Below are 27,610 nucleotides of genomic sequence, written 5' to 3' on the forward strand. Positions count from 1 at the left end.
TACATCCAAAAATTATCACTACAGGACATATACTTCTGAGTCTACTCTTCCTACTATCCAAGGGTCAGGGATCATGGTTTTAAGTCACATTCTCTGTCCTAAGAGTATGTCTTCATCTAAAATCGAGTTATATGTATATATATGCATACATATATATATATAAATATATATATGTTTAAGTTTTGATCTCAATTAAGTCCACAGCAAAATTTCTGCTCAACATAATGATGGTGGGATTTGGCCTTCACGTGAGGAAAAAAAGATCAGAAGTATACCAATGTTCCAAAGGTTTTAAACTACTGGGGGTGCTGTTGGCAGTTTAAAGGTGGCACCTTGGACCAGCACCTAACCTTGGCATTCATTCACACTGTTGTAGTGACACGGCAGAGCTGCCAAAGCCCCGGGTTAAACCTGGCTTGGCTGCATTTACATTACACTCCAGTTTTCATGCTGTCTCTGAAAGGAATATAAATTTTGCATATGTAATTGTGTTTTGCTTTTACAAAAGAGTATTAATTAGAAACTTTAAAGAAAATAAATAGAATTAACAAAATAGGCACAAAGAAAAAGATGAAGAATGAGTATGAAGCTATTTCCCTTGCTACAAGAGCCTTACTTCTACCTTCTGTTAAGGCAGGACAAGTTGAGAACCTGTAATTGTGCTTGCTGACAGCCTGTCTCAAGAAACAAGCATTTGATTGTGATCATCCTTGACAAAGATATAGGGCACAAGCACCCATGGACGCCTAATTTATGGATTTTTATCTTGTTTTATAAACTGTCTGTAGGGTTAAATTGCTGAATAGGAAATGCAAAGTGAGCAGGAGACAAGGTATTTGAAAAGCAGAACTCGAGGAAGACTAATAATGACAATAGACTGGGGAGATCAGAGAGCTAAAAGACTACTTCAGATAAATAAACAAGTAAGCCTCTGACCTCTCTGAAAATAAGTGTGCTGGTTATCAGTCTAAGAAATAGTGTTGCTTTATCAGCTCAATTTTAAACGGGCCCAAAGTACCAAGTACAATGAATTGTTAGATGTATTTATAATAAAGAACCCTTCAGTTAATCTATGATTTTATTATTGTGCATTGATTGCTGCTGTTCTGTCAAAGGTAGCTTCTCCTTTTCCCAGAAGAATTTTATTTATCTTTCTTCAGAAAAATGGCAGTTAGCTGAGGGTAAATACGAGGTATTTAGTCCAGCTTTCTTTAGCTCTATAGTTTTGCTTTACTTTTGCATATATATTTTTTCATTCTGAAATACTCCATGGTAGTGTTTGATTGCAAATTCCAGGCTGGGGTGAACATGTTAAACAATCAATATTTATAGACATTTTTCACTGCTGAACCAAGGGATGTAATGTAGTATCACTAAATCTGGCTTCAGGACAGTGAGGAATTTCCAGTTCTGGTAGTAGGCTGCTGAGTGACTTGGGGCAAATCACTTTTATCTCATTCGTTCACAACCTTCCAATCTCATATCGAAGACGAAGGCTTTAACTGACATAGGTATGATTGTATAAAGGATATATTTCCTTCCAAATCACAAAACAGAAGCAGCTCTGTTTCCTTTTGTGTCCAACTGTAATCAATGCACAACAGTTAAATTTCAAATGAATTGAACTGAACCCCTATGAAAATGTGACCCTGTAAAAGAGGGTAAGTTTCCCATTTGACAGTGCCTCTATGGATCATGGCAGTGAATTCAGTGAGGCACAGAATAGTTATGACCTTACACCAAGATTCATTCCTGAATCAAATTGTGAGTTATGGCATAAAAATTATGCACAAGAAAAGTACTGTTTTTCAAATTAGATCTAACAAAGGCATAATTCCAACCTGTTTGGGGAGAATTTACAAACATGTAAAAGAATTTTGTATAATAAATTCATATTTATTTTTAAATGCTGTCATGATAACTGCAAATTATTCAGTCACCTTTGGTCTTATCAGGCAGATAACCAACACTGTGCTCAAACAAAATAGCAAAACAGAAAAAAAAAAAAAATGCAAGCTCAGTAGGGAAAATGTCTTTTTTTTTTTTTTTTTTTTCCAGAGTTGAATTCCTAATAAAGTGAGATTAATTGGGCTGTGCAGAGATGCACACAGGATAGTTTCAGCTACAGGACTCGGCCAGACATGCTCAGATAGCTTTAGCTGCAAAATGTGAAATGTTATGTATGGCTCCTACTCATTTATTCTGCCAAGGGCTATCATTTCCATGGCAGATCAACAGACTGGGGCATGTGTCCAGCCATCCCCTGTCACTGCCAGTCTTTGGGAGGGCAGAGAATTCTGAGATGCAGAATTTCACCTTGGCAGCTTGGGCACACATACTCTGCTCTACAATAGCAATTTGTATGAATGGACTACTAGATGCAATGATTATTTAGCAATGTCTTAGGTTCCCCCAAGTATGTGCTCCAGACTCTGCCAGGGAGCTTGCCTGTGTATGGATCAGATGTGAATTATATGAACAATGGCAAGAATTATATCCATTAAGAAAAGATATTTTAAAATACGCTTAAAGCAAAGGCAATAAAGGAAGATAAAGAGAGTTGTCTACTTGTTTTGTTCTTATTTTCATAAAATCATTTTCTCTGGTTCTTCAAAAAAATTGTTGAACATATGTGCAATGCTTCCTCCCATACTGGTGCATCTTCACTTCATGCAAAGAAAGACAATTTTTTATAATGTCTCAATTCCAGATAAAGACTGCTCCAAACTGATTCAGTAGAATAGCCAAATCAAATTATAGTTCCTTTATTATGACCTTAAACATGACTCAGAGATGTAGAAAGGGATGGAGAATGGATTATATTTTTCCTGCTAGCCAAAACAGCAAAAGATTGTCTTTAATTTGGTTTAGGTAAAGAGCAATTGTCTCCTTTTCAACATCACCTTGCATGATTTCTATTAGAATTAAATACATGGTTTCAGTTGTGCTTTAATCTCTGTTCTGGCCTTTAAAGTGTTTAGTTCTAGAAAAAAAAAATCAAAATAAATGGTGAACAAAGTCAAAATATTGTGTTTTTCAAGTCAAACCTTGCATTTTTATTTTTCTTTATTTATTGCATGTGTGTGTTTGTTTCTATGCTTGTTTCTATAATTTCTTCGTTCTACAAGGAAGTTCTGATTTTATTACAAATGAAGTAATGAACATGGTCCTTTTGAAAGTCAATATTTACTAATAAGTAAAATAAATAGTGAATAGAATGAAAACCAGCAATAAGTGTGAAAAAAGACTCAATGCCAAAGTTCAATCCCCAAATTAATTTAATTTCTTTATAGTTTGTCTAATGCTGAAAACATGACATATAATATTAACCATTGGGGGGAAAAATTCGTTATTTAAGAATTTTAACTATGATGATGTTAAAAAAAAAAAAAAAAAAGTAACCTCTGCCTACTCCATAAAAGATATTTCAAAATAGTTTATTTTTCATGGTCTAGTGAGGATTGTAAATGTGGGTAACATTTGTAGTTTTTGTAATGTCTGTAGTCCAAAGGCCCAATGTGTCATGTATCTCTCTCTGAATTACTATCTTCTTACTATTATAATTTCTGATAGCAAGCGTAATGATAGAATAACTTGTATGTCCTTCTCAAAGACTGCATTAGTTAAAGCAGGATTTAAACTTACTGGGGTCAGTTCAAACTTTCATTAGATCTGCTAAATACTGAAAGTAAAGGAATCCTTCAGAATCTGAAATCAATACATGTATTTGGTGGCATCAGATGGTTGGTCTTCCTTTGATGCTGTTCTGCTTTTCTATCCCAAGTACTTCATGTTCCACACCAAAGGCGACACTTCACTTTGAACAGCTGGAGTTCAAACTGTGCATAAAAAACATATTTAGATACTCTGAGTGCTTTTCCCTTCAGATGTATTAGGTTTTATAAAAATGCTAACTTCCTTTAGCACTACTGCTGCTGAAATAATAACTTTAAAATGTGGCATAGTGTGTTTTAAGTCGATAGTAAAATTCTACAGGTAATAATAGTTTAACAGAATGGGGTACATGCAGTATTATGATTGATATGATAAAGGAAAATGTATTTATATTTTGTAATTGTCAGATAAGTGGTGGGTTTTGATTCTTTCTGATGAACTGTCAACAGTGCTTGCTGTTTGATTTAGATAGGTTTATGTTCTTAAGGTATTTGAACTATAACTACTAATATAATTTCCACAAACTATTATGGTCCTATATTTAAAGCTTAATTTTATATTAATTATTATTTAAGTATTAATATGTTTGAATTTAATTTAAAGATTGTAATTGAATGCAAGGTTATAATGCATTATTAATGTCTATTATTTAATGTTATTTATAATATAAAACATCTTGTTGATATTTTCAAATAAGAAAATAGATGGGTAGATCATTATACAGTGTGAAATTAGGAAAATGAAAGAGATGCATCTTCTCCTTGTTATCTCTGTTTCTATTCCTTCCTTTATTGCATTTTGTTTCACAAGATATTGAAGATCTAATGAATATTCAAATATATGCAAATCCTATTCCAGCACCATACATCATATACACAAAACACATACACTTTACATATAATTATATCCTACATATATCTCCATTTTACAAGACCTTGGCACTTTTACCCATTATAGATGAGGTTTTGTGGGAATTAAATTCCTAACTTGACCCAAGGAATTGTCCAGATACAAAATTACAGAACATCTAATTAAGTTGGCTATCAGAAACAAGAGATGCAGCAACCTGTTAATTATCTTGCATTCATCTTCTCACCCATCCTAAAAGTGACAAACAAGTCTCCTTTCTCCTTCATAGCTTCACTTGCAAGACAGCAGGAAGTTCAGATTCTCATTCAACATTTGGTGAAACTAATTGCTCAGATTTGCTCGTTTTTTATATGTGGCACAATGTTACCTGAAGGAGCATCAACTCTTCCTGCTATGTGACAATGTAATATAGAGAGCTGTGCTGTTTTGCTGGTGCCTTCATTTATATAAATTCCCAGAACATCCAAATCCTTTCAGGATAACCCTGCAGGCATTTGTTCCTTGTCATAATTTGTCAACTTTGTTTGTTCAGGAAACTTTTTGGGGGTGGAAGCTTTTGTAGACCTTATCAGAAATTAATCAAAATTGATTCCAATAATACACAAAATGCTGTGTTTTTCAAATCAAAATATAACAACTGTAACATTCCATTAGCTTGAAAATAAGGTGCTGAGTATTGACTGAAACAAGTCATCAAAGTATTTAATGCAGCATAATTGCAACGCACACACACAAAAAAAAAAAAAAAAAAAAAAAGATAATTTAATTATTTAGGACAAAAAAATAGTCTGTCCCTGGTAAAAACTGTCCTTTATTTCTGAAAATTAATGAAATATTTTGCAAATATAATTTTAACTCTTTCATTTCATTGCTAAATTAAGTCAATCATCAATCTTATTCACTACTACATAATATCATGTATTATGTAAAAAAAGAAAATGCAAGTATATAGATAGAGAAATAATACTGATATTTATTACTTATTTCCATACCACACGTGAATGTTTTTCTAAGAAAGGATGAAGTACTGTCTGTAAGAGCCTCTATCTCTCTGTCAGCTGTAGAGAAAGTAGGTAAGAAGCTTTTACTAAATGCCTACTTTCTAGATGTTTAAAAGTGCATTGTGAGTCCATCTTTGGAATACAGAATGCAAAATATAGCCAAAGTTAATCAGAAGTCCTGGGTAATTTTTCCATAACCTTCATCACTCTTTCTTTCCTTGAGTCTGTCTTCATTACCCCTCTACCTTTTTCCCAAAACTCTCTGGTTTTGCTGTCAAAATGTAGCAAACCCAGCTGGGTTTGGGGTCTGTGAGGACCCCAAATATTAGTTTGGTTTGATTTTTTCCAAATTTCTGTGTTTCTCTTCTTCACTTCGCTCTACTGCTTTTGGACCATGACTCATCAGTTGAACATATCTTAAAGTGCTTTGCTGCATGAGAACAGACTGAACCAGAAATAAAAATGCTTTGCTGAACCAGAGTCTGAGTGGTGATGGCACTCTGGAGGACAGCAACCTTTCCTCATAAAAACAAGCAGTGCCCATTTCAAGTAAGGGTTTGTCAGTATTTCAAAAATGACAGGTTGGAATTATAGTCTCTTGTGAAGAATCACTGCCTTTAAAGATGCTATATGTATATTTGTAGTCATAAAAAAATTTAAGTTGGAAAGGACCTCTGGAGGTCATTTGGTCCAACATCCTGTGGAAAGCAATGCCAAATCTGAAGTTAGGCTTCCTGGGGCCCTGCTCCACCTGAATTTTGGAAATATCAAGACATAAATATTCTACAGTCTCTCAGGACAACCTGCCCCAGAGCTTAACCATCACCACCTCACTAAGTGAACAGTTTCTTCCTTTTGCCCAACAAGACCATACCAACTTGTGACGTGAACTTTGCCTTACATCCTTTTGGTATGAGTCTCCGCAAAAGTCTGGCTCTGTCTTTTTATATCCATGCCTAGGTGTCAGATGGCAGCAGTGAAATCACTATGTAGCTTCCTCTTCCCCGGGCTGAACAAACCCATCTGCCTCATCCTCTTCTCATAGTCATGCTCCCATCCCTTCAGTAGCCCTTCTCTGGTCTCTCTCCAGTTTGTTGATGTCTTTAGTTTTCAAGGGGGCAGAACTGAACATTAAGGACCCCAACATATTACATGAATCCGTCACTGAGTAAAAAAAAAAAACAGTAGCTGCAAAACATTGGCTAAATAAAGCTGAATGCTGGTACAGTTCTGCAAAGATGAAGAGGAACGAAACAGAACTGCCCTCCATCCCCACAGTGTACAGCAAAGCAACAGAAGGGCACTGGGGAAATTCAAATTATGAAACATTCTTGATGAAATATTAATAAAACCATACTATGGTCTTAATTGCTATAATTTAACACCCTGTATGGTATAAATATTTTAGAAACATGGTAAAATGGAACATTAAGAAGGGGTCAAGGGATAATAATATACATTCATCTCGATTGGTGGAGATGTATACCTCATACTTAATTTATGTTTATATTGCTGTTCTGTAGTCATTTCTGAAGGGTAGTGGGTAGAATAAGCAATATGTATATATCATATGTTGAGACATATATGTTATGTATGTTACATGCATATGTTTGGATTGGTGTAGCGCCCTGATGTATTATATATATAAAATATATATATTATATATGTATGTGTCAGGAATTTAAAATTGCTTTCACAAGAGCATCCTTTCCTTTAGAAATCAGTCATGGATCCAGCAGGCTACAAATGAGGAGTCAGAATATATGCAAACCATTTCCTCACAAAATTATTTCCTAAGGAAGTTGTCTTTACTGGCCTTTTGATAGTTTCTTCACTTCTCCAGTAGCAAATACTTATTGTAAGGTGCATGCAGGGGAAGCTATAGAAACCTGCCTGTGCAGAGGCAGGGGAGGGTGCTGCATGGATGGCTTCGTGCATATCCCTAGGTGGCCTTAGAACCTGTCCTGGTGGGAGAAAGTCTGCCTGCCCAAATGGAACAAACATCTCACCAAGCTTTTAACTCTCCTATAGATTTTCACCCCATAAGGAAGCTATTGTGCTAATTTTTGCAGAAAATGGCATACAGAAATTGCTTGAAATTGCTGACACTCTAATAGTGACCTATGCCCGTGTATGCATAAAGCGGATAGTCATTTCATTTACATTTATCGTAAATTGTATGCAGTAATGATTTCTATGTGTTAAATTGCATAATCCATACAAGTCTGACAGTCTCATAAAGGCTGTGGGCCGATGTCCTCTTCTGAATGCATCAGTGCCAATGAAAGTGGTTTTCGTACCCTTGACAGAGGTTACCTCTGCCTCGTATCTGGTATCAGATGGTGGAACTGCCTCTGCCATTGCTCTGTAAACCATGTCAGTCAAAGTTTACCAGGAAAGCTCGGAAAGTACAAATGGAAGATTTTTTGCTAATGAGGCACATTTTGTCAAAAGGATGAAGGAGTACTCATAAGAGTGCGTAGCTGGCATTTTAAGTGACAGTAAATGTTTTTACCTGCAGGGCTACCTCTTGATAAAGAGTATTAGTCCACAACCTCCCACTCTCAATTAATCTTCTTCAGTTCTAATATTTCTTCAGTTTCTTAATGATTTCTTTTTAAAAATATGACAGAAATGCTTTTCTTTCTGAATGTGCAATTTCCCCACAAAGTGGACAGAGCTCTGAAATACAGAATGGCATTTTGCCCAACAACAGGTTTATAATCTGACCTATAATCCACTAGGGTTGAACTGAACCTACAGGGAGCAGGGAAACCCAGGTATCCTTTTTAACACTTTGTAAAGAATTCTGAAAAAATGTTTTCAGAGCATTGTTAGAGGAGAGACAATGCCAGCAGAGACTCATGCCAATACACACTGGGTTAAGCCTACTGCAAAAGAGAGATCTCCCCATCACTCCAATTACAGAAAAGGAAAGCTTTGCCTTTGCTTCCAGCAGTTCTGGGAGAGCTGATCATAGTGCCCTTTCCTGCCATTTCTCCTTATTTTAACCCCTGCCAATAAATCTCTTCTGCTCCTCTAAACATTAAAGCGGGGAAAGTGCTGCAGCTTTTAAAGGATTTATAAGGCTTAACTGATCACATCATTTCCTGTGCCAAAAAAAAAACAAAAAAAAACATAAGAGAAAGAATGCTGTGTGGATGGATGTTGCTTTGGTATCCTGCGATTTTATTACCTAATATTAATTGTCATTTTATTCCTGTCTGTAGCTATTCACTGTCTCCAGATGTTTGGTAGATTTAAGGCCATTTGCACAGGAACCACCTGTTAGTTTTGTGTTGCACAGTGCTGTACTCTTGAGGTTCCTGGCTCTGAGAAGAATAAGTGATACATTAATAACAATTAATAATTAACAATAACAACATTAATACTAATACTAATACTAACACTAATACTAATACTAATAAATAGTTATTATGTAATAATAATAGCGATAGTAATATTTTGAGTATGACTTCAGCAATCCTTTCTGCCTAAAGTAAGGATGGCTGTGGGAAAAAGAAAATGTAGAAACGTTCACTGTTTTTTTTGGTGTACAGGATTTGTACTTCTGATAGCTACTCAACAAACTCCGAAGAAAAGCCTTCTGAGACTGGCAATAAGGACTTTAACCTTTCCTTGTAAAGCTGTCCCCATGGCCTGCAAAGTAACAATTCTTCACATACATAGGTCTTTTCCATTAAATCCTTCTCATCGTTCTTATCAAATGTGCATACATGTGCACACATGCATATGCAAATTATATAAATGCATTTAGGACTCAGTCATTTCTGTAGACAAGCATTCATCCTCTTTATTTCGTACTTCACCCATCCAACAGTAAACATGATGCTTTTTTATGATGTGATTAAAGTGCTCTTAAAAAAACATTGGGCCGGTATTTTGGAATTTACAATCAGGTTTTCCAGAATCTTCCACTTTTTGCTAATTTTTTTTTTGAAGTAACTCTTTTAAAGTTTACAAAATAGCCTTCCAGATTTTCATTGTAATAGTATTATGAAAAATCATTATGAGTAATGATAGGCAAGTTAACATCATCCCTGTTCACTCCCACCTGAAAGCTTTATTGTGACTCTTGTTACTAGTGGCATCCTTGGTAATAAATATTTTCATTTTATTCTGAGGGCACAGCAAATAGATTTTGTTAGTGAATGACCTTGTGCATTAGCTGTGTTATTCATGATTTAGTGAACCAGTCAGTTGAAATATTGCTAATGTTTTCCCAACTCAGTCTTGTTACATTTGTGCCATGAGGATGACATTAAGTGTAGTTGCAGATGAATAACAAATAGCATGGCTTGTAGTCGTGTTTTGGATCATTAAAGAAATGAACCTAGAGGGTACTGCTTTATTAACTGTGGAAGTTGAAGAAAAAAAATGGGAAAAAAATGACAGTTCTTGCATGTGTATTTATTAAAAATAGAGACAGTTTGGCATGCTGAGAATTAGTAGTATTGCCCCTTAAATTTCTCATATACCAAAGCAAACACGCTACAGCATCTACAGGCTGTAGTGTGCTTTACACACTACCTTTCAGGCTGTTAACATGAGAAGTCTCCAAGTGGTATAAACAGGAATGCTAAAAAAGTATAGCATAATGAAGATGAGGCTTAACGGCTAGAAGCCAATATATGTACTTTTAAATATTCTGTGTTGGAATACCAAAGAGGGTCAGTGTACTTACCAGGATAGTCGTCAGAGGAGTGGAACCCTGCTATAAATGAGCAACAATAGTTCTTAGTTCTCTTTTCCTGAGTCTTTTCATTTGTTTCATATTGAAAAAAAATAATGGAAATGATAGAAAATGTAGCTGGTAGGCTTCTGGAAGGATGGTCCAATCCTTTCCCTTGCCTCAATGACATATCCATTTCAGAGAATCCACATAAGTGCAGTTAAAGTCCAGATAGCTGTAATTCTTTAATTTCTGTGAAGCTGCAACCATCATAAGTAGCAATTTCTGAATCACTTTGCTGGTTCTTTCTGCTTAGAAAACACCACAATTAATATTGTTAGAAAAGAGAGAACATGCAAGAAAATATATTTTAGATATTACTCTCCCCAGACACTAGGTAGTTAGACATTTTTGTTCCCATTAGATGGAGATAGCCATAGAAACTTCTAATTTTTCCACTTTTCCTAAAATGCTGAAAGGACAAGGAACAGATCTTACATAGCAGTTTATATTTTTCAAGAGTACAGACAATGCCTATATGAAAACAATAATACACAGAAAGGAGATGCAGTGGATATCCTGAGGGACTAAAATGAAGTATATGGAAGGAGAAAATATTCAAATAGAAGCAAAAAGCAGATACACAACTCTAGAATATGTAGCTGTCCTTGAAAAGCCAACTAACTGTTATCTCAGTGTTTGATTTTTTGTAGTATTTTCATCACAAGAAAATTAAAACAATCTGTTAAATCCTTAACTATAAATAAAAGAAGGCAGCTAAACTGGTCTTCTATAATGCTATTCCAAAATTCTGTTCATTTAAAAGGAAAAAGAAGCAGCTTTGGCCTTAAGCTCATTTTATGGAGTGTTATTTTCCACAGTGTTGTGAAGGTGAGGAGGCAAAGCCTTCTCCGCACTAGGAAAAGCTGAGAGAGATCCAGATGGTCCTTCTTACCCTCCATCCCCTGGGACCACAAAGCTTGCCTTGTAATTTGTAAATGTTAAGGCTGAACATATGATGGTGAAGTTTAATGTTAAGCTGACTGGGACTTTAAAAAGTACAATTAAAATGTTGGTCTAGACATTAGCAATCAGCCCAGAAAGGAAATCACGGAGAAAAATGGTCTGCACTTGCATCAGTGCTCATGCTGCATTGGTCTACTTGAATATATTCTGCTCTGGCTTCTGCTCAACATGCTGCAGTGTTTTATATGAGTTTTCTGTATGGAGATAACAAATTTTGATGTTTTGACTTCTGATTCCCCATGGTGGAACAACACTGTTGTTGTGTGTTTGTTTGTTCATTTTCTGCTAACACGGGCTGAACTGTAATATTTACCTTTATTTACCTATTTAAAGGTAATATTTATCTTTAGCTGTAAATATTGGATCAATATTTTAAGTATGGAAGCAAATTATTATACATACATACACTGTATAAAGCATAAGGAGTCATGCAACATGTAATTATTACTGATAAAGTGGTTAACAGTATTAAAAGTTGTCATTGTTGAAAAATCATGGAAGTAAGTTCTCTATTGTAGAACATACACTACTAAAACATGGTTATTTTTATTCTTAGAAATATATAGTATATATATATATAATACTCTTCTGTTGATGCATATAGACATATAATTTAGGAGACTATTTTTGAAAATGGGTTTCTGAAGCTCTGCAAGACAGTATCTACAACAGATAAAGGATATGCATTTCTACAATGCTAATTCATATAAACTGGTATTGTTTATACTTCAGGAACACAACCCTTGCATTGTATTGGGTTTTCTTGGCAAGGGTTTGGTAGCAGTGGGGCTGCAGGGTTGGCGTCTGTGAGAGGAGTCCAAAAGCTGCCCCAAGTTGATACTGTGCCTTCGAAGCTCCTCTTTGTAGCTAAGTCTGTAAGGCTGTTTTACTGCTGAAGTATTTTGGAGCTTGTATATATATGTTTCTTACAAGGGTTTGCCTGTGGGGAAAAAAAAAAAAATGGATTGGTTGACCCAAGATATTTACATATGTATCTCATTTATATGATCATATATATTCATCATATATGTTTCTATATGATGAGAAAATGATACCTATCTCAAGATGAGATAAGTCAACCTCCGGTGATACCTGTTTGCTCCTTGTGACTAGTGAGGGAACTTTAACTGACATTTTAATTGAGACAGATAGAGTAAGCAGAGAGGGATCCCACTATTAACATAACTGCTCCGGAGAAATGCAAGAATATTATTTAATATATACCAAACTCCTTTACTATAATTTAAATATCATATTTTAAAATAGTAGTGTGCTCATTTTAAAGTACAGTTACGAGAAAACATATAATTGAGCAGCTATTTATTAAATCACTAAAAATAAATCAATACAAGCAGTCAGGCAAAAAGAATATGCTTAAAATACATGTCTAATCTATGCAAACAGAGAGCTATGTGAGGTCCTGATATATTAGATCTTTGCAGCTCTCAGCTTCAATATTATCTGTCCATGGGACTTTGGGGACATGGGAGGTAAATGTTTTAGAGAAGAAACAGTGACGTCATTTTAGTGAAAGGGTTTAAAAAAACATACAGATCTTGCTAGCTATTCAAGTATGCACCAATTTTTCTCTTATGGGAGTATGCAGTGCTATTTACCTGACAAATTGAGTTTTTGTGTATTTTTTAACAGAATTAAAGACAAACAGAGATGGAAAATTCCTTGATTGTGTACATGTAGATTTGTCTATCTTGTACCAAAAACTGTGAGATTCCAAAGGTGCACTGGGAGTGGTGAACACTGCCTGAATTTCCATCTGTTAGTTTTATTGGCTAGAGCAGGTTGTAAAGGATGTGTGCCCTGAAAATTGCTGGAGATGCAAACGATATTTTAAATTACTCCAGGCAGCAAGGTACTCCGTCTGAGCAGATTGAAAGCTGAAATGTTGATATCAGAAATTAAATTAATGCACGTGAGATTGAAACAATATCTAATTAAAATCATTTGAAAAATGACTTGAAAATTGAATATGACATAATATTTAGCAGGCTGTCGCTCGTGCAGATATGTGGCTTTGACTTCTCTGTAACCATTTTCATTCTAGGCCTGGCTGCCAGTTAACTAGAAATTACATATGAAGCTACAATCTCACTTCATCACCCAGTAACAAATGGAGGACAAAATACCTTTTGCCCACAGCCTGTAAACTTACTTGTCCATCACTAACTGAATTGTAAAATTGGGTAAAGGGAACCTTCTTCTCATTGTATCTACTTCAGTTAGTCATTTTTTGTTCCTAGCTGTAGCATTTTGGATTCTTATGTTGTGTTTCATGACTTATTTACTTGCAGCCTGGTTCTACTCCTGCCTAGGGAGAAGAGCTTACAGGGTGCATCTCCTAGAAGAAGTGCCCAGGGAGGCGCATAGGTGTATGCTGTTCTTCTGAACATGGGGGTACCTAAGTATCTAATTCAAAGTTCATTAAAATGCACTTTAATTACTTCCAACAACAACAAGTACAGCAGGTGGGAAAACCAATATAACATATCCAGATATCCAATATTCTAAAAAACTTAGAGAGTGCTGAACTGCCTGTGTCTTTTTTAAATCTGCTTCCTTTCATTTAGTGTTGTGAATGCCTCAGCAGTTTCAGGAGGTGCATCAACCATGCAAAAGCAGGCTTACTCTGGGACTTCTCAACAGAAAGGCTGAGCATTATGGGAATCCATTTTCATTGAATCACAAGAGACAAAGGCTTTTGTATCTGCCGTGTATGCAAGCCACCCATGTGCATGGGTCCACCAGGCATAAAGACAGACTTTCTTGTTCACTTTATAAAAAAAACCTTTCTATATAATCTGAAGGTAGGGCAGGAGGAAGCAAAAACTAACTAACTTGGTGTAAATAAAGGCAACATCTGCTTGTGTTAGATTTGGGAAATGTGTTTAAAAGTTTAAAGCTGTAATAAATACCATCTCCCTGGATTTTCCTTCCTCCTTTTCCCTTTTCTTTCCTCAAAGACAGGAAAACAGATGAAATTGTTCTGAATGTGTCTTTATGAAAGGGGCATTGCAACAAAAATATGGAAAGAGGACGATTGGTATAGAATTCATCAGACAGTAAATCTGAATTAATTGCTCTCTATCGTTTTATTGACTGGAGGTCCAGTCAATATAGTTAGTGAGTCCAGGGCATGAATTGACTTATTCTAAAATGGGCATATAATAGAGGTCAGGGGAATTGTATGTCTGTAAGTACTTTTGTTTTTTGTGTTTAATTAGTTAAAACACACCTTCAAAGTAAGATTCACAGCAGAAAAATAAAGTTTCCTAGTGAGTGACACCATCTTCCCATAAATACTTTTCATACTTAGGATGGTTTCTTCCCTGGAGTGGGTAAATCCTGCAGCACTGCAGGAGATGGACTGCAAAAGCCTTCTGCAGAAACCCTTCCCTCATCCCAATTGTGCCAGTGTGCACGCCGCTCCCACAAGAATGCCGAAGGGTGCAGTTGTGCTTGGCAACCTGCTTTAAAACAAAGCTTTGTGAACTACTCATTTCTTAGTACTTTCTTCTTCCAGAAGTGCTGTAATGAGACTGGAGGTCTGCTCAAAGCCATCTGTACCTTGCTTCTTCTAATAACCAACAGGCTCTGAGGTCAAACCTGCCAATGACAAAACTAGGCACTCAAATTCCTGACTATGCCACTGCCAGATAACTTTGCTGAAGGAAATAAATGTTAGCCCTCAGAAAACACATCAGACCTCCCTCCGGTTAGTGAAGACTATGAACAGTGACAATCGCTACCCTTAAACACTCAGTAACACCCTCATCGTGCTCTCTAATAGAGCAAAGCCATTAAGTTGTCCCCATTGTAATTTAGATCACAGAAGAGACTTCCACAGATTTTTTCAGGTTAAAATAACTGGTATACAGAGAGTAGGCAAAATTATTCTACTGTAGCTACGTGCTTAATTATATGGAATACTGCATAAATTGTCAAGTGCAAAGAATTATTCTGATAAATTAAAATACTAATTAAATAGGCTATTGCAGAATTTTGAGAACATTATAGGGCTCCGCTTCTCCAGGTAATTTGCATATCCTTCATCTAGTGAATTTAATTTAAAGGCCTCCTTTTTTGTGTGTTTGGAAGCCCTTTTTGTTTCAGTGGAAGATTAAAAAAAAAAGGAGATTTATATGTAGCTAACTGGGTTAGGATTTTTTTTTCTTCTTTCTTTCTTTCTTTATTTATTGAGTAGCTATTTTTATTATTCTTCTTTGCTGATGAGTGTGCATGAGTCCTGCATTATTATTTCTGGACCATAAGCCATGGCCATAAAATATCAACTTTTGTGGAATGTGTAATATACCATGTTACCTAGGATTATTGTTTCTAGTTCATGACATTGCAGCAGAAACATTGTCTGCTGAATATTTGTATTGGAGTACAAACTCGTAGGTAGTACACTAAAATACCCTTTAAAATGTAGACCAGTTTTCAAAGGATTAGTAGATTGTTCTAAATATCTGAATCTAATATCCCACCACTCCTTCCTCATCTATTTATAGGCTATTGACTGTGTTTTGTCTTAAATTCTCAACTACAGATAGCAAAAGTTAAGAAGTTCTATTCAATGTTCAGCAGCTTCAAGCAGCATCTCAATATGTGGTTGACGCTTTAGCCTTGGCACCGCTGTTTTTGACAGAATTTGTTGACCTTCCTGAACTGCTTGTGGAGTTCAAGGGTAGCTAAAATATGCTTCTGTACATGCCTGGAGTGAAGATGCTGGAGACAGTTGGCTGTCTCTCTCTCCACAATCTGACAGTGCCTGAGCTTGACCATTTTCAGGTTCTGATTTAATCAGTAACACATCGTGACTTCATGCCTCTTAATTTCAGCAGGGTTTATGTTAGCATGACTGTCAGAGCTGTCCTTTTTCTTTTAGCCAATATCAAGGGGGAAGGGAATGTTAAATACACTTTATGTAGCAAAGCTTCAGAAAATAAAGTCTGCAGGAAACCCATGAGAAGAAGGTTGGTCAAATATGTGATAGTAATTACAAAACCCAGTGATTCAGCAGACCTAGTATTTTCTGTCACCTATTCGTGTGATAGAAAATTATACACTGGGTTTTAAGCCTTTTTGTTTACTTGTACATCATTTATTTTGCAGCCACTTTGCTCTGACATTTTATTTATCCCAAACTACTGAAGAATGATTTTTCAGACTCCAGTTTATTTGAAGGATGCCACAGAGCCTCTTGTTTTTATAAATCTTCTAAATTTTTGCATTTGTTAGAAATCTACCGTTATATGTTGGGTGAGAGACTGTTGGTGTGCTAGATTGGCACATCTTTCAATGACGTAGCACGTCCAAAGAGGCAAATGTCAGCATGGCAGGTCATCAGCCATGCATGAAGCAACACAGTCCAGAGTCCATCTCAAGGATGAAAATCAAGCTTGTTTGCAAAGATTTACTTTTTGGAAATTCCTACTGTACAACATATATAACAAAAGAAATACTAAAAGTCTCAAATCATGTGATCCAGGCAGCTCTGCTTGTAGTGCAGTCCCAGTGACTCTGGGTGGGATAAATATGTTTGTGAATGTGTAAAGCATGGTATAACTATTAAGTATATGAGTATTGTGCCTATTTTTTAGGCTCAAATCCAGCAAACCATGTGTTTGGTCTAGGGACTCCATGCTCCCATCAGCTCATCAGATGGGTCAAAAAGCTGGACAGAGCTTTCCTCTCCATTTAAATCATGTGAAAAATTCATCCCTTGATGGAAGAAGTCAGGAAAGTTTCTTGGTATTACAATTGCTTGAATTTTTACATTTGATTCTTTGCACATATGAAGCCTTACAAAAATAATTTCACATTTTGGATATATGAGGTGAAAATGAGACCTGATGAAACGACTCGCCTCTGATATAAATTTGAGTCATTTGGGTTGCACTTTGGACAAACTAAATAAAACATCAGCTCACAATATTGTTTCTAAGAACTGTCTGCTGCAATGTGAATTGTTCTGAATGTTTCAAGCAGCAGCAATTAAAGCGTATTTTTCCAAAATGAAAACAACAAAAAAAATATTTTTTTTCAGCAGTAATTTAACTGTTTATGATATATTCTGACACACTTCTTGTGCTTGCTGGTAGGAATATTTCCCTCAGCCAACATAAACTGAGAAGCTAAGTCTATCCCAATTGTCCCAGTAATCAATGGAAAGAGAAGGGTGCCTCCTGATGTGTGTAAGATATGTGGAATGACTCACCGTATTAAATGTCCATCTCTTTCCATTGACTGCAGAGAGAACCTAGATGACTCACTTGGATTAGATAGTCAATGACTAGATGGCTAAAGTGAGGAGAGTTTAATACGGCTGTAAGGTTTCATTGTTATTAGTAAATAAAACAGGCCAGGAGTCTGTTTTTTTGGCCAGGAGTCCAACTGACACAGTGTGCATCTAGATAGTTAACATCTTCCTGTCCAAAACAGTGTGACCTTACCCATACTCTCAGCTGAAAATAATCTCATACGTGTTTAGTATGGGCAATAGTGCTCAAGTCCATGCCCAGGACATTTTTAGGTTACAAGTATAGATGTAGTTTTAGTTATTACTATCTCTATTTTATATTTCTATGCTATTTTATGCTTGATTATTTTTGGATGCTTTTACTGATATGGAAGCTGATAAATATGAAAAAATCTCAATTTTAGAAAGAAAAATATTGTGCATCACATTCCAGTGTTGTCAGATAAACTATTTATCTTCCATGCTAGGTGAGACTGTCATTTATTCTGAAATGTCTTACACAGTGACAGTTCCGTTGCAGTGGTAAGATGCTGCTCTGCTCCTTGCTGCAAGAAAGTGTGAAGCTTCTACAAAAGAGAACTTCCCATATATATTGTGCATGTGTTAAATATGTGATACTCTGTATACAAGGGAGCAAGAATTAATTTGACTTGCTTTTTTATATAACAGTGAACAATTAATGGCACACTTATGTATTCAAAACACTGAATAGATGGAGTTGCTATCAGGGAAAAATATTCCATAGATGGTGTAGGTAGGGACTGTCATGAATTTGATGATGGAGGATAGGAAGGAAGGTTGGTTATATTATAAGTGCTGCAAAAATGTGCATATTTCAGCTTTCCCATAACTCTTTCAATCTTAATTTTCCTTGCAGCCCTGAACAAAGAGAAGCTTGAGAAAACAACTGGGCTGAGAATTTTGCAGACTGGCGTGGGGGAGGTAAGTGGCTTGGGGGCATTTTACACTCTCAAAAACATTTTAATTGTTGTGTTTTTTTTTATGAAATCCTGGAGCTCATGAACGTTTGTGAACTACGAGTCTGATAGTGCTAAGGGCCTTTTTATGATACAGTTGCATCTGTCAAAATACAATCTGCTGCACAAATAGCACTGTATCCCACAGAGAAAAAAATACCATCCTTATGAGGAAAGTGCAGCCGGCTTTCAGAAATGCAGTTTTTTGCTTTGTTGTATCACAGGAACAAAATCCCCAAAGATGAGCACAGCAATTGAAGTCGTTGTATTATTCCCCTTGGTTTTGTTGGAGTGGTAGCTCATCTAGATCAATGAAAGTTTAAATTTGGGGTAAAGTCTCTTCAGCTGTTAGAGGGAATCTGTCAGTGAATGATTTGGTTATTTTGGATGCAACTTGAAACATAAATAAAACGTGTCTGTTATTATGGCGATATCACTAAGCAAAAACTCCACTAAGCAGTTCATCATTTATTAATAAAGATGATGCTATCTGCTAAGAACCTTGTATGAACTACAGTTGATTGCTAATTCTCGTGCTAATTTTGTGTACACAGTTATCTTTTTTTTTTTTCCTTTTCATTTAAGTAATTTTTCTAGTGGTGAATGCTCATAGGGCTAGACAAATGCCTTTTTCTTGTGATTACATTATTCTAAGTATTGAGAATAATGAATAACTTGTAACATACTGAAGGAATTCAACTGTGTTTTTTTTTCCTACTGATTTTCATTTTCGATATTTCTGTTTTTTATAAGTTTATGCTTAAGAACTTACCTTGCCAGTATTTCTGAGATTCTTTGTATAACTTTATTTTCATTTTGAAAAGACTTGGTCCTGAAGAGGCACCATCAGTAAGACATGCTGAGATTCTTGGGGTCAAAACTGTAGGAATTTGTTCTTCAAAAACAATGTAGGTAAAATCATTAGAAAATGAAAGCCAGCATCTCTCCTTAACTGAAACTGATTTAACTAGTTGAGGGATTCAAGGGTGCCTCAACTCAAGAGTTGGGAGGTGTATCCTGGAGCATGAATGCACACCTCAGGATGTCTTGACTTCAGGCCAAAGTGAAGCTTGTGTTTGTGGTAATCCCAAGCCTTCTTTTCTGGTAAACAACAGGAGAACTACGACTGTTGCTTATACTATGAAAGCCATATCATATTACATTTTGTTACCCAGAATTCAATGGAATTCTGCATGCTGATGAAATACCCCCATGTATTTCACCTAATTCCTATCACTGAATGGATTCCAGCTGGCTTACCATTAAATGAACTGTTATTTTATACATGTAATATAACAGTCAATGGAGAAAGAAAGCACTTTCAGACATTTGAAATGCAAGGAATTGCCACCTGTTAAATGCATCATGTTGTAATAATATGGTTGTTGTAACCATGGTAGTCTAAGCATGTACTGGCAACATAGCCTCGAGGAGCTCCTAGTTCTTTTAAGACCATCTAGTAGGACTGAGAAAAACTTAAAGCTTTTAGGCTAGAGATATCCTTACTCTGGTTCTTGTGCTTGGGCTAGTAAAAGTAGTCACTTGTCACTGCAGAACTCACCTCTCATATATTTAGGTTATCATATTTTTTTAATGGTGACACTACTTGATTTAATAAAGCCTTTTGACAGAAACTTGTGTTTTACACTCTGCCAAATATGTATTTTTAGAAGGCAAAAAGTGAAAATGAATTAACAAAAGAGAAGAAGACATTTGAGGCCTAATATATTACAGGTTACATTTGGAAAAATTAAGGTGATGGAAGAGCATTTATTCAGCTGTTTATATATATATTTTTTCTGTTAGATGTGAATTCTTCCAGCTGTGTATATTCCTGTTTCTAAGTCTTATCACTTATGATCGTGTACAAAATGAATACATTTCTGAAGTCTCACCTGCATGAAAAATAATGGAGTGCTGTAACCAAGTTGTTTCTTTGTTGATAGAGTATCAGATTCAGTTTACTTCAGGTTAAATCAAACTATGTTAATCCATTTCTGCAGTTTGTTATTGATTCATCCTGGTGTTTAACAACATCGAAATAGCAAAGTACATATTTTAACACAATGAAAAAAAATATTGAATAAGGATATTTTTAGCTTCACACTGTAAGAATAAATTTGTATGTAATACTAACTGTAAATCTCAATCAAGATACTCAGATAAGAAGTACTTAGAATAAACTTCAGTTTCAGAATGAGAAATGGCCTTTTTGTTTGGACAGTAGGTCAGATTCATGACAAAATTAATGGATATAAAATCTTCACATGCGGGACTGTAAAATAAAAGGGATTATTTTGTATGGCAAGTTTCATATCTGAAATAGCTCAAGAAAAAAATGGCTGAGATACTGGTGGCAAATGGAACAGCTATATAAACAAATACAGAAACTGTTCTAAGCTCAGCAATAATTCATGTGTTGCTCTGGACAGTGGAATCTGGTTTAGGTCTTGGTCTCTTATGAACAGGATTTGTGCTAGAAACATTTAGATGCCAGGCTTTGGGTGAAGGAAACTCTCTCTTATAGTGAGGAGAAATGTTTTGGTAGAAGGAAATGTTCTCTCTCTTATGGAGAGGTGAAATGCTTCTCAGAGCTCCTCAGCCTCTCTCTCAAGAAAAGCATTTCAAAAGCAGCAATACAATTCACGCCAAGTTTACTGAACCATTCAGGCAACTCTGGGAAGGGCTGATGAATTCCTATTATGCCACTGCATAAACATGTGCCATACCGTCATTAACAATATGGGTCTGAAGTTTACCACTCTTACAATACACTTCATTATCCCTATGTCATACAGAAGATTTCCACAGCCTCAGTGAGTCTTTTGGATACCGCTGAATTTAGCTGCACTGTGTAAGTTTAGAGTAGGTTCTGGCTCTAATTCAGGAGGAATAAAAATGAGTTCATTATCTGCAAGAAAAGCAGTTCATGTGCCAGGACATTAGCTTAAAAGCTCTATACATTTCATGTTAAGGTTTGGATGATATATATATTTCTTCTTCCTCGGGGATCTTCAAAAGCCACCTGGACATGAACCTGGGCACCCTGTTCTAGGTGGCCCTGCTGGAGGAAAGGGTTTGGACCAGGTGACCTCCAGAGGCCTCCTCCAACATCAGCCATTCTGTGATGTAGTGCAAGGCATGGTCTCGTAACTAGTGCAGGTAAGCAGAGCTTTTAGGTCATTGCAGAACAACAGACCCTTACTGCAAACAGACCCTTTTACAGCAAATTTGCTTCAACATCTAACATTTGCTGTCAGAATATTCAGGGTTCTGGAAAGCCATAGAGTTGGACTGGGATTTGAGGTGCTGTGCATCACTCCTAAAGAGCTAATTATTTTGGCACCTATCTCTTTTGTAAGATGGCTATTATACCAGGAAAAAAAACAACAACAACAACAAAAAACAGTAGTAACTGCTGTAGAGAAAACCAGTGCCGATGTAAAAATCCTGAAGATGTGTGCATTGCTATAGTACCAATTACCTATGGCATTGTATTTGCCAAGACATCTATTTTCTACTCACAGTTTTCCAGCACCTACAACACTCTGAAACTCCTAAATGGTAGCCCTCCAAGGTTTGCTTGAGTCATTCTCAGACATTGGGATGGGTTTCCCAGGGAGGTGGTGGAGTCACTGTCCCTGGGGGTGTTCAAGGAAAGGTTGGACGTGGTGCTTAGGGACATGATTTAGTGGTGACATGGGCGGTAGGGGGATGTTTGGACCAGATGATCTTGAAGGTCTCTTCCAACCTTAATGACTCTATGATTGTCATGTATGATGTTTGTGCGTCACAAATTCATCATGAGATTTTCACACCTTCCTGGTTATTCAGATAGGATGAAGATGCCTTTGAGGTATTTTCTTTTGATCTCCCCCTCGTGAAGCAAATCTCTGGAGTCCTAAGGTCACCTTTAGTAGTTCAAGAACATCCCATGGTTGAGTGTATGTGAAAGTGTAAGCGTAAATATTGTGGTATCTGTGTCCTATTTACAGAATGCGATAAGAGGCTTGGCACTGGTAAGAAGCCTGAATGTCCAAACTGCAGGACTCATTCTCCTGTCTCCCGAAGTGGCAGGGAGTGTTGTGTCCCATGTGGAGGGAGCTGCATGACTTCAGCTGAGTTCAGGGTTCAGCAGGGCTGGGATCCCCATCCCATGCAGAGGTCATCCCGCTGGGCTTGTACCCAGGAGCTTCAGCAGGCACCAAGATCCACGGGCCCACACAGAGTCCACTGGGTGACCTGGAAGTCCTTCCAAAACCTTTAGGAATTTAACCTTTTTTTTTTTTTTTTTTTTTTTTTTTTTTTTTCTCGCCTTTTAAGCACTTTGAAATTATTACAAAACCATGGTATTTCTCAGTTCAGTGCCACTCTGAGTTTAGCTGTGATCAGCGTTTCTCTGGTTCAAGCCCAGTTCCAGTTCAAGAAATATTCAAATGGTTGTTCAAATACATGCAAAAATAACTGCTTAAGCCAGCTTTCAGCTGAAATTTCCACAATTTCAAGTCAGGGTCTCCAATGGCTCAAGAAAGCATGTTTCAAATCAGTTTGGGGGGGCTAGGAGTGTGATTTGAATAATAATGTGTCTGAATTAAGGCCCAAAACAAACCAAGGGAATGGCACAGTCTCCGACCTGGTAAAACAGCACCCACCCTGGAATGTATTATTTTAAATTAATACAAAATATACTTATCACTTATATGACCGATATACAAATTTAAAAAGTTTTTCAAACAAAGCAGAATTAATCCAAAATATACGTGAAATGAACATTTCACCATATCTATGGATGTTCTAAAATAGATCAGTGATGTTTTGGTGTTATGGGATATTCACAATTATAGAAATTTTGATAGGCCTAGAATTATATTGATATTGCATAAAGTGATGTTATGACAATAAACAAAATAAAAGTGCATTTAAAAATTCTAGTTTTTTCTTTTGCATTTCCAACTAGAATTTGCATTCTAGTGAGGCTAGAAGATTTGCAATAATAATGTGCAATCTTTGTGAGAGGTCACATTTCTAAATTATTATCTCTCATTCCCAGATTTTGTCATTAATGTCTGTGTATCCAGATGTGATCCAGAATGATATTGGAGTTTAGTTCCTTTAAAAAAATAGAGTGAGTGAAGAACTTGACAAATCATTTGCTATTGCCAAAGAGTAAGGTACCATTTGTTTTCTGATCTTCTCTGACTGCTGAGTAGCATCTCCAAAGGTTGGCTTTTGGCTTGCAAAGCCCAAATTATCCAGGGACCTATTCTAGCTGACTTTCTTACAGTGCCATCTTTGCAATGCTCCTGATGTGCAACAGGTATGTTATCCAGAGGTGGTGCACTGACATAGAAAGGGACATTGGACCCAAGGTCACTTAGCTCTGATATGGACAGCAATGTAGCCACGGGTTGGGGGGGGGAGGGGGGAGAGGGAAGGACAAAAACAAAAAACTAACATAACTAAGGGATCAAAAAATCAGATTCATTTTTTCCTTGTTACTTGCAATGTGTGATCACATATCCTGCAGCAGGCTCTCAGTGTTGGCTGTTGCTAATTGGTGTGGCTGTGTTGTTTAAGAGTTGAACGGGGTTTTCCAGGAGGACAGTGTTTTGGACCAACAAACATTGCTATGGGCAAGGCACGCTTCAGGTCACAGATGGATTCTTTGCCTTACGGCATGTAACTGTAGGGCTACGGAGACAGGAAAAATAATTAAATGAAAAACTTCAAGGAGTACAATCTTTGAAATATTCTTGGCAAAGACAAAATGAAGATGATTTACTTTATTCCCTCTACCCCCACTCACAAATTTAGATTCTAAAGCTGTGTAACCCTTAAAAACTCATAGATTATATATTAAATAGAATGCTACTAGTAATATACATCTTTTATGGAGTCTTACTGACAGTGAATAATATCGCACTCTTACAGTTTTGTGAATATACATGTATTGTAGACTGATACTAATCAGAAGTTGGTCATAAAACAGCATTTAAAAGTAATGCTTCAAGGGCTTTAAGAAATAAAGCTAAACAGAACATTAAATTTCTCCAAAGAGAATGATGGAGCTCTATGGCTCATTTATTTAAGATCTTGTATGTTTTTGCAAAATGCATTTTAGCTAATATTTAGAGATAATGTTAATGCTATTTATTAACTATTCATTATGGTACATAGCCCACTAGAGGGCTGCTTTTCTAATAAATTGCATCCAGAGTGTTAATAAATGGCAAAATAAAAACAAAAAATATGCAGCATAATATATATATATTGTTTTACCCCATTATTTTGTCATATACCTTCTGTGACTGCATGTTGTATGCAGGACATTCTTAAACAATACAAATCATGGCCAAAACTCTGCAAATATTTTGAATATGCTTAGCTGTAGATGTATCGTTAGACTTCCCTTTTAAGCTACTGATAAGTTTAAAGAGATGCCTGGTTGCTACTGAGACTGTCTTCTGTCACATATCACACCATCTCTGGCTGTGGAGGGGCAAAATTCCAATATTTATCCCCTGTATTTGATTTGAATATTGCATAGCAGAGGTATTTTGACATCTGAGTGACAGGTCACAGCCTCAGTTTGAAAATCAGGTGTCAGTAGTAATTTCTTTTCTTGTGCTCTGATTGTGACAACGCCCTCCACCTTCTTTGCAAATTTGTAGAGAACACGACAAGAAAATGAGGAGATTATAATGTTAAGAAAAGTATAGCAAACCCGATTTTCAGAGACAACACTCAGTGTATATTGATTTATGTTTTCCTCATGAAATATTGTAAAAAAGCACAAGTATTCAAGTGTCATGTTGGTTCATGAATTCCTTTACAGTAGCACTGTGTGATTTAAAGGAGCAGAAGTGCCAAGTGATGTGGCAGTTGCTATGGCAACTACAGCAATTCAATTTTTATTCAGTATCATGTAAAATGAAACAAGATACTGTTTGCCTTGTGGCTTCAGGAACTTATGCATCCTACCCATGTTTTTTCTTTTTGTCTTTTTTAACATTGTTCCTTTAAAAAATAGCATATGTTTGTTTTAAGCATTTGTCTTTTTTTTTTTTTTTTTTTTTTTTTTTAGGCCATGTCATGCCACTGTTTTTAAAGCCAAGCACTGCTTAAAAAACATTATAGATCTGCAGAGAAAAAGATTTAGATACTAGCATTGACTACACAAGCAAAATGCAGTGTAATTCTGCTTAAAAATCAATGTTATTATCTACCCTATGATTTAGCAGCCTGCATTTGATATATTCATAGAGAAGATATGTAAGATCTTTACGTAGGAAGATGTGATTGTTTGTACTAGATATCTTACTGATTCATGAAATTCAGCATCCTCCCTCTACCAGCAGCCAGCTCATTGTGACTCAAAGGGAAACAAAATTTTCATTGTGATGGGATGGCTGGGGAAGCTGCACATGAAGATTAAATTCTGTTCGATTGTGACAGAGCTGGTCAGAAATTTTGGGAAGGGAGATCCTGCCACCTCCAGAGGGTGGTGCTTGATCCTGGGAGGAACACATGGATTTCAAGCAATCTCAAATACATATTTGGTAATCTAAGGTGGGGAAGAGGTGGCAGTTCCCATTCCTTCCCCATACCTGTAGCAATACGTAGGCAACAAATGTTCCCCTGCAAGTGTCTAAGCCTAAGCAAGATCCCAAGATCCAGATCAGGGACCATCCATGACAGGCAGCTTCACTGTGATCTGTTTTGGGCATTATAAACATTAAGGCATCTGTTTTCCTTAGAATTCAAGTCTGAGTTGCAGGTAGTGAATCAGATTTTTTTTTTTTTTTTTTTTTCCTTGTATCAGCAATGTGTTTACTGAGGAAGTAGTTTAAAGATTTAGTTAGGCAGATGTTTGTGTTGCTTTCACTAAGCATAGTTTTAGTTTTGTTTGTATTTTGACTGATATCAAAGGGGAATGCTGCTTTTTAAATAGGACTGTGAATTTACTGAAATTGTAACTCAAAGTTTTGTGGAAACATTAAGCAAAGTAATGGCTCATGAACTGCAGAATATCAGATAGGGCTCTTTATTTTCACTTTAGCACATGCAGGTATCTCTGATTGGCATTGCTGAACATTAGGCAGAGGCACTGAGAAAGTAACTTACTTTATAGCTATACACTGCTGCTCCAGAAAAACACCCGTATCAGTGAAGAATTGTATGTGCCTAGGTACTGCACACCAAGACCTGTACAGGTAGGTGTGAGCACAGCACTTTGGCATGCAGGAAAACAGCTCCTGGGTCAGTATGACTGCTTTTAGTGCAATGAATGGATCTATCATGGAGCGATTTTTCAATGTGAGCTGAGGATATCAAGTGTTTGAGCATCAGAACTTGTGACAAGGAAAAGGGAGGTGATTCTGTGCCACGGAAAAATGACCTGGTCCATTTATGCGTGAGGATCATTGTGGCTGACAACAGTTCAGTGTGCACTTTGCTCTTGCAAAAGGATGTCATTTTGTGAACAATTTCTTTCTCTGGCTCTTTACCTTTAGCAGGTGGAGTAATGACTTCATTTCACAAATGTCAGTGCTGTTTTTATGATACTGGTTTCACTTGGTTGTTAAACTGTTAATTTACAGATCTTTACTAAGTGAATGCAAACAAATCCTGGTCCTCAAAGCTCTGATAATGCACAATGTTTGAATTTTAATTTCCAGTCCATCTTAGATTATGGTGATGAAAAACAATATTTAATCCCTTGTTAACACATGAATAAGCGGAAACTGTCATTTCCCACCAAACAATAACGGGATTATCTCAAGAACTGTCAGTTTATGTGAAAACATTATGTTGCCCAAATTTTCATAAAAATTAGCAGTGGGTAATATTCAAGATCAGAGCAATGGAAAGAGAGAAATCTGCATTCATGGTAATAAATATTCATATTTGTCTGCTCAGGAGATGAAAATCTAATCAAGGGGCTATTGATGCGCTGGCTTTTTTTTTCCTTTTTTTTTTCTTTTTTTTTTTTTAAACCAAGATGTTTCATCTAAATTGGGTTTGATATGGAAATTAGTCTCACTCCAAGTCCTCCAGGCCATGAGCATGCTGGGATAACACTGGAGGT

The 27,610-nt window shown here is 36.3% G+C and overlaps 1 protein-coding gene across 2 annotated transcripts in view; it reads left to right on the plus strand.

Annotated features, from left to right (window-relative positions):
- The window catches only part of PTPRN2 (protein tyrosine phosphatase receptor type N2), a 643,897-nt gene that overhangs the window by 388,941 nt on the left and 227,346 nt on the right, over nucleotides 1-27,610 (plus strand). For both annotated transcript variants that reach the window (XM_027450443.3, XM_038174330.2), the window contains exon 12: nucleotides 18,423-18,487. In XM_027450443.3, coding sequence (XP_027306244.3) covers nucleotides 18,423-18,487 — 65 coding nt within the window. The remainder of the gene's footprint in view (nucleotides 1-18,422; nucleotides 18,488-27,610) is intronic.

Source organism: Anas platyrhynchos, chromosome 2 (genome assembly GCF_047663525.1).
Source record: "Anas platyrhynchos isolate ZD024472 breed Pekin duck chromosome 2, IASCAAS_PekinDuck_T2T, whole genome shotgun sequence".
Classification (NCBI taxonomy): domain Eukaryota; kingdom Metazoa; phylum Chordata; class Aves; order Anseriformes; family Anatidae; genus Anas; species Anas platyrhynchos.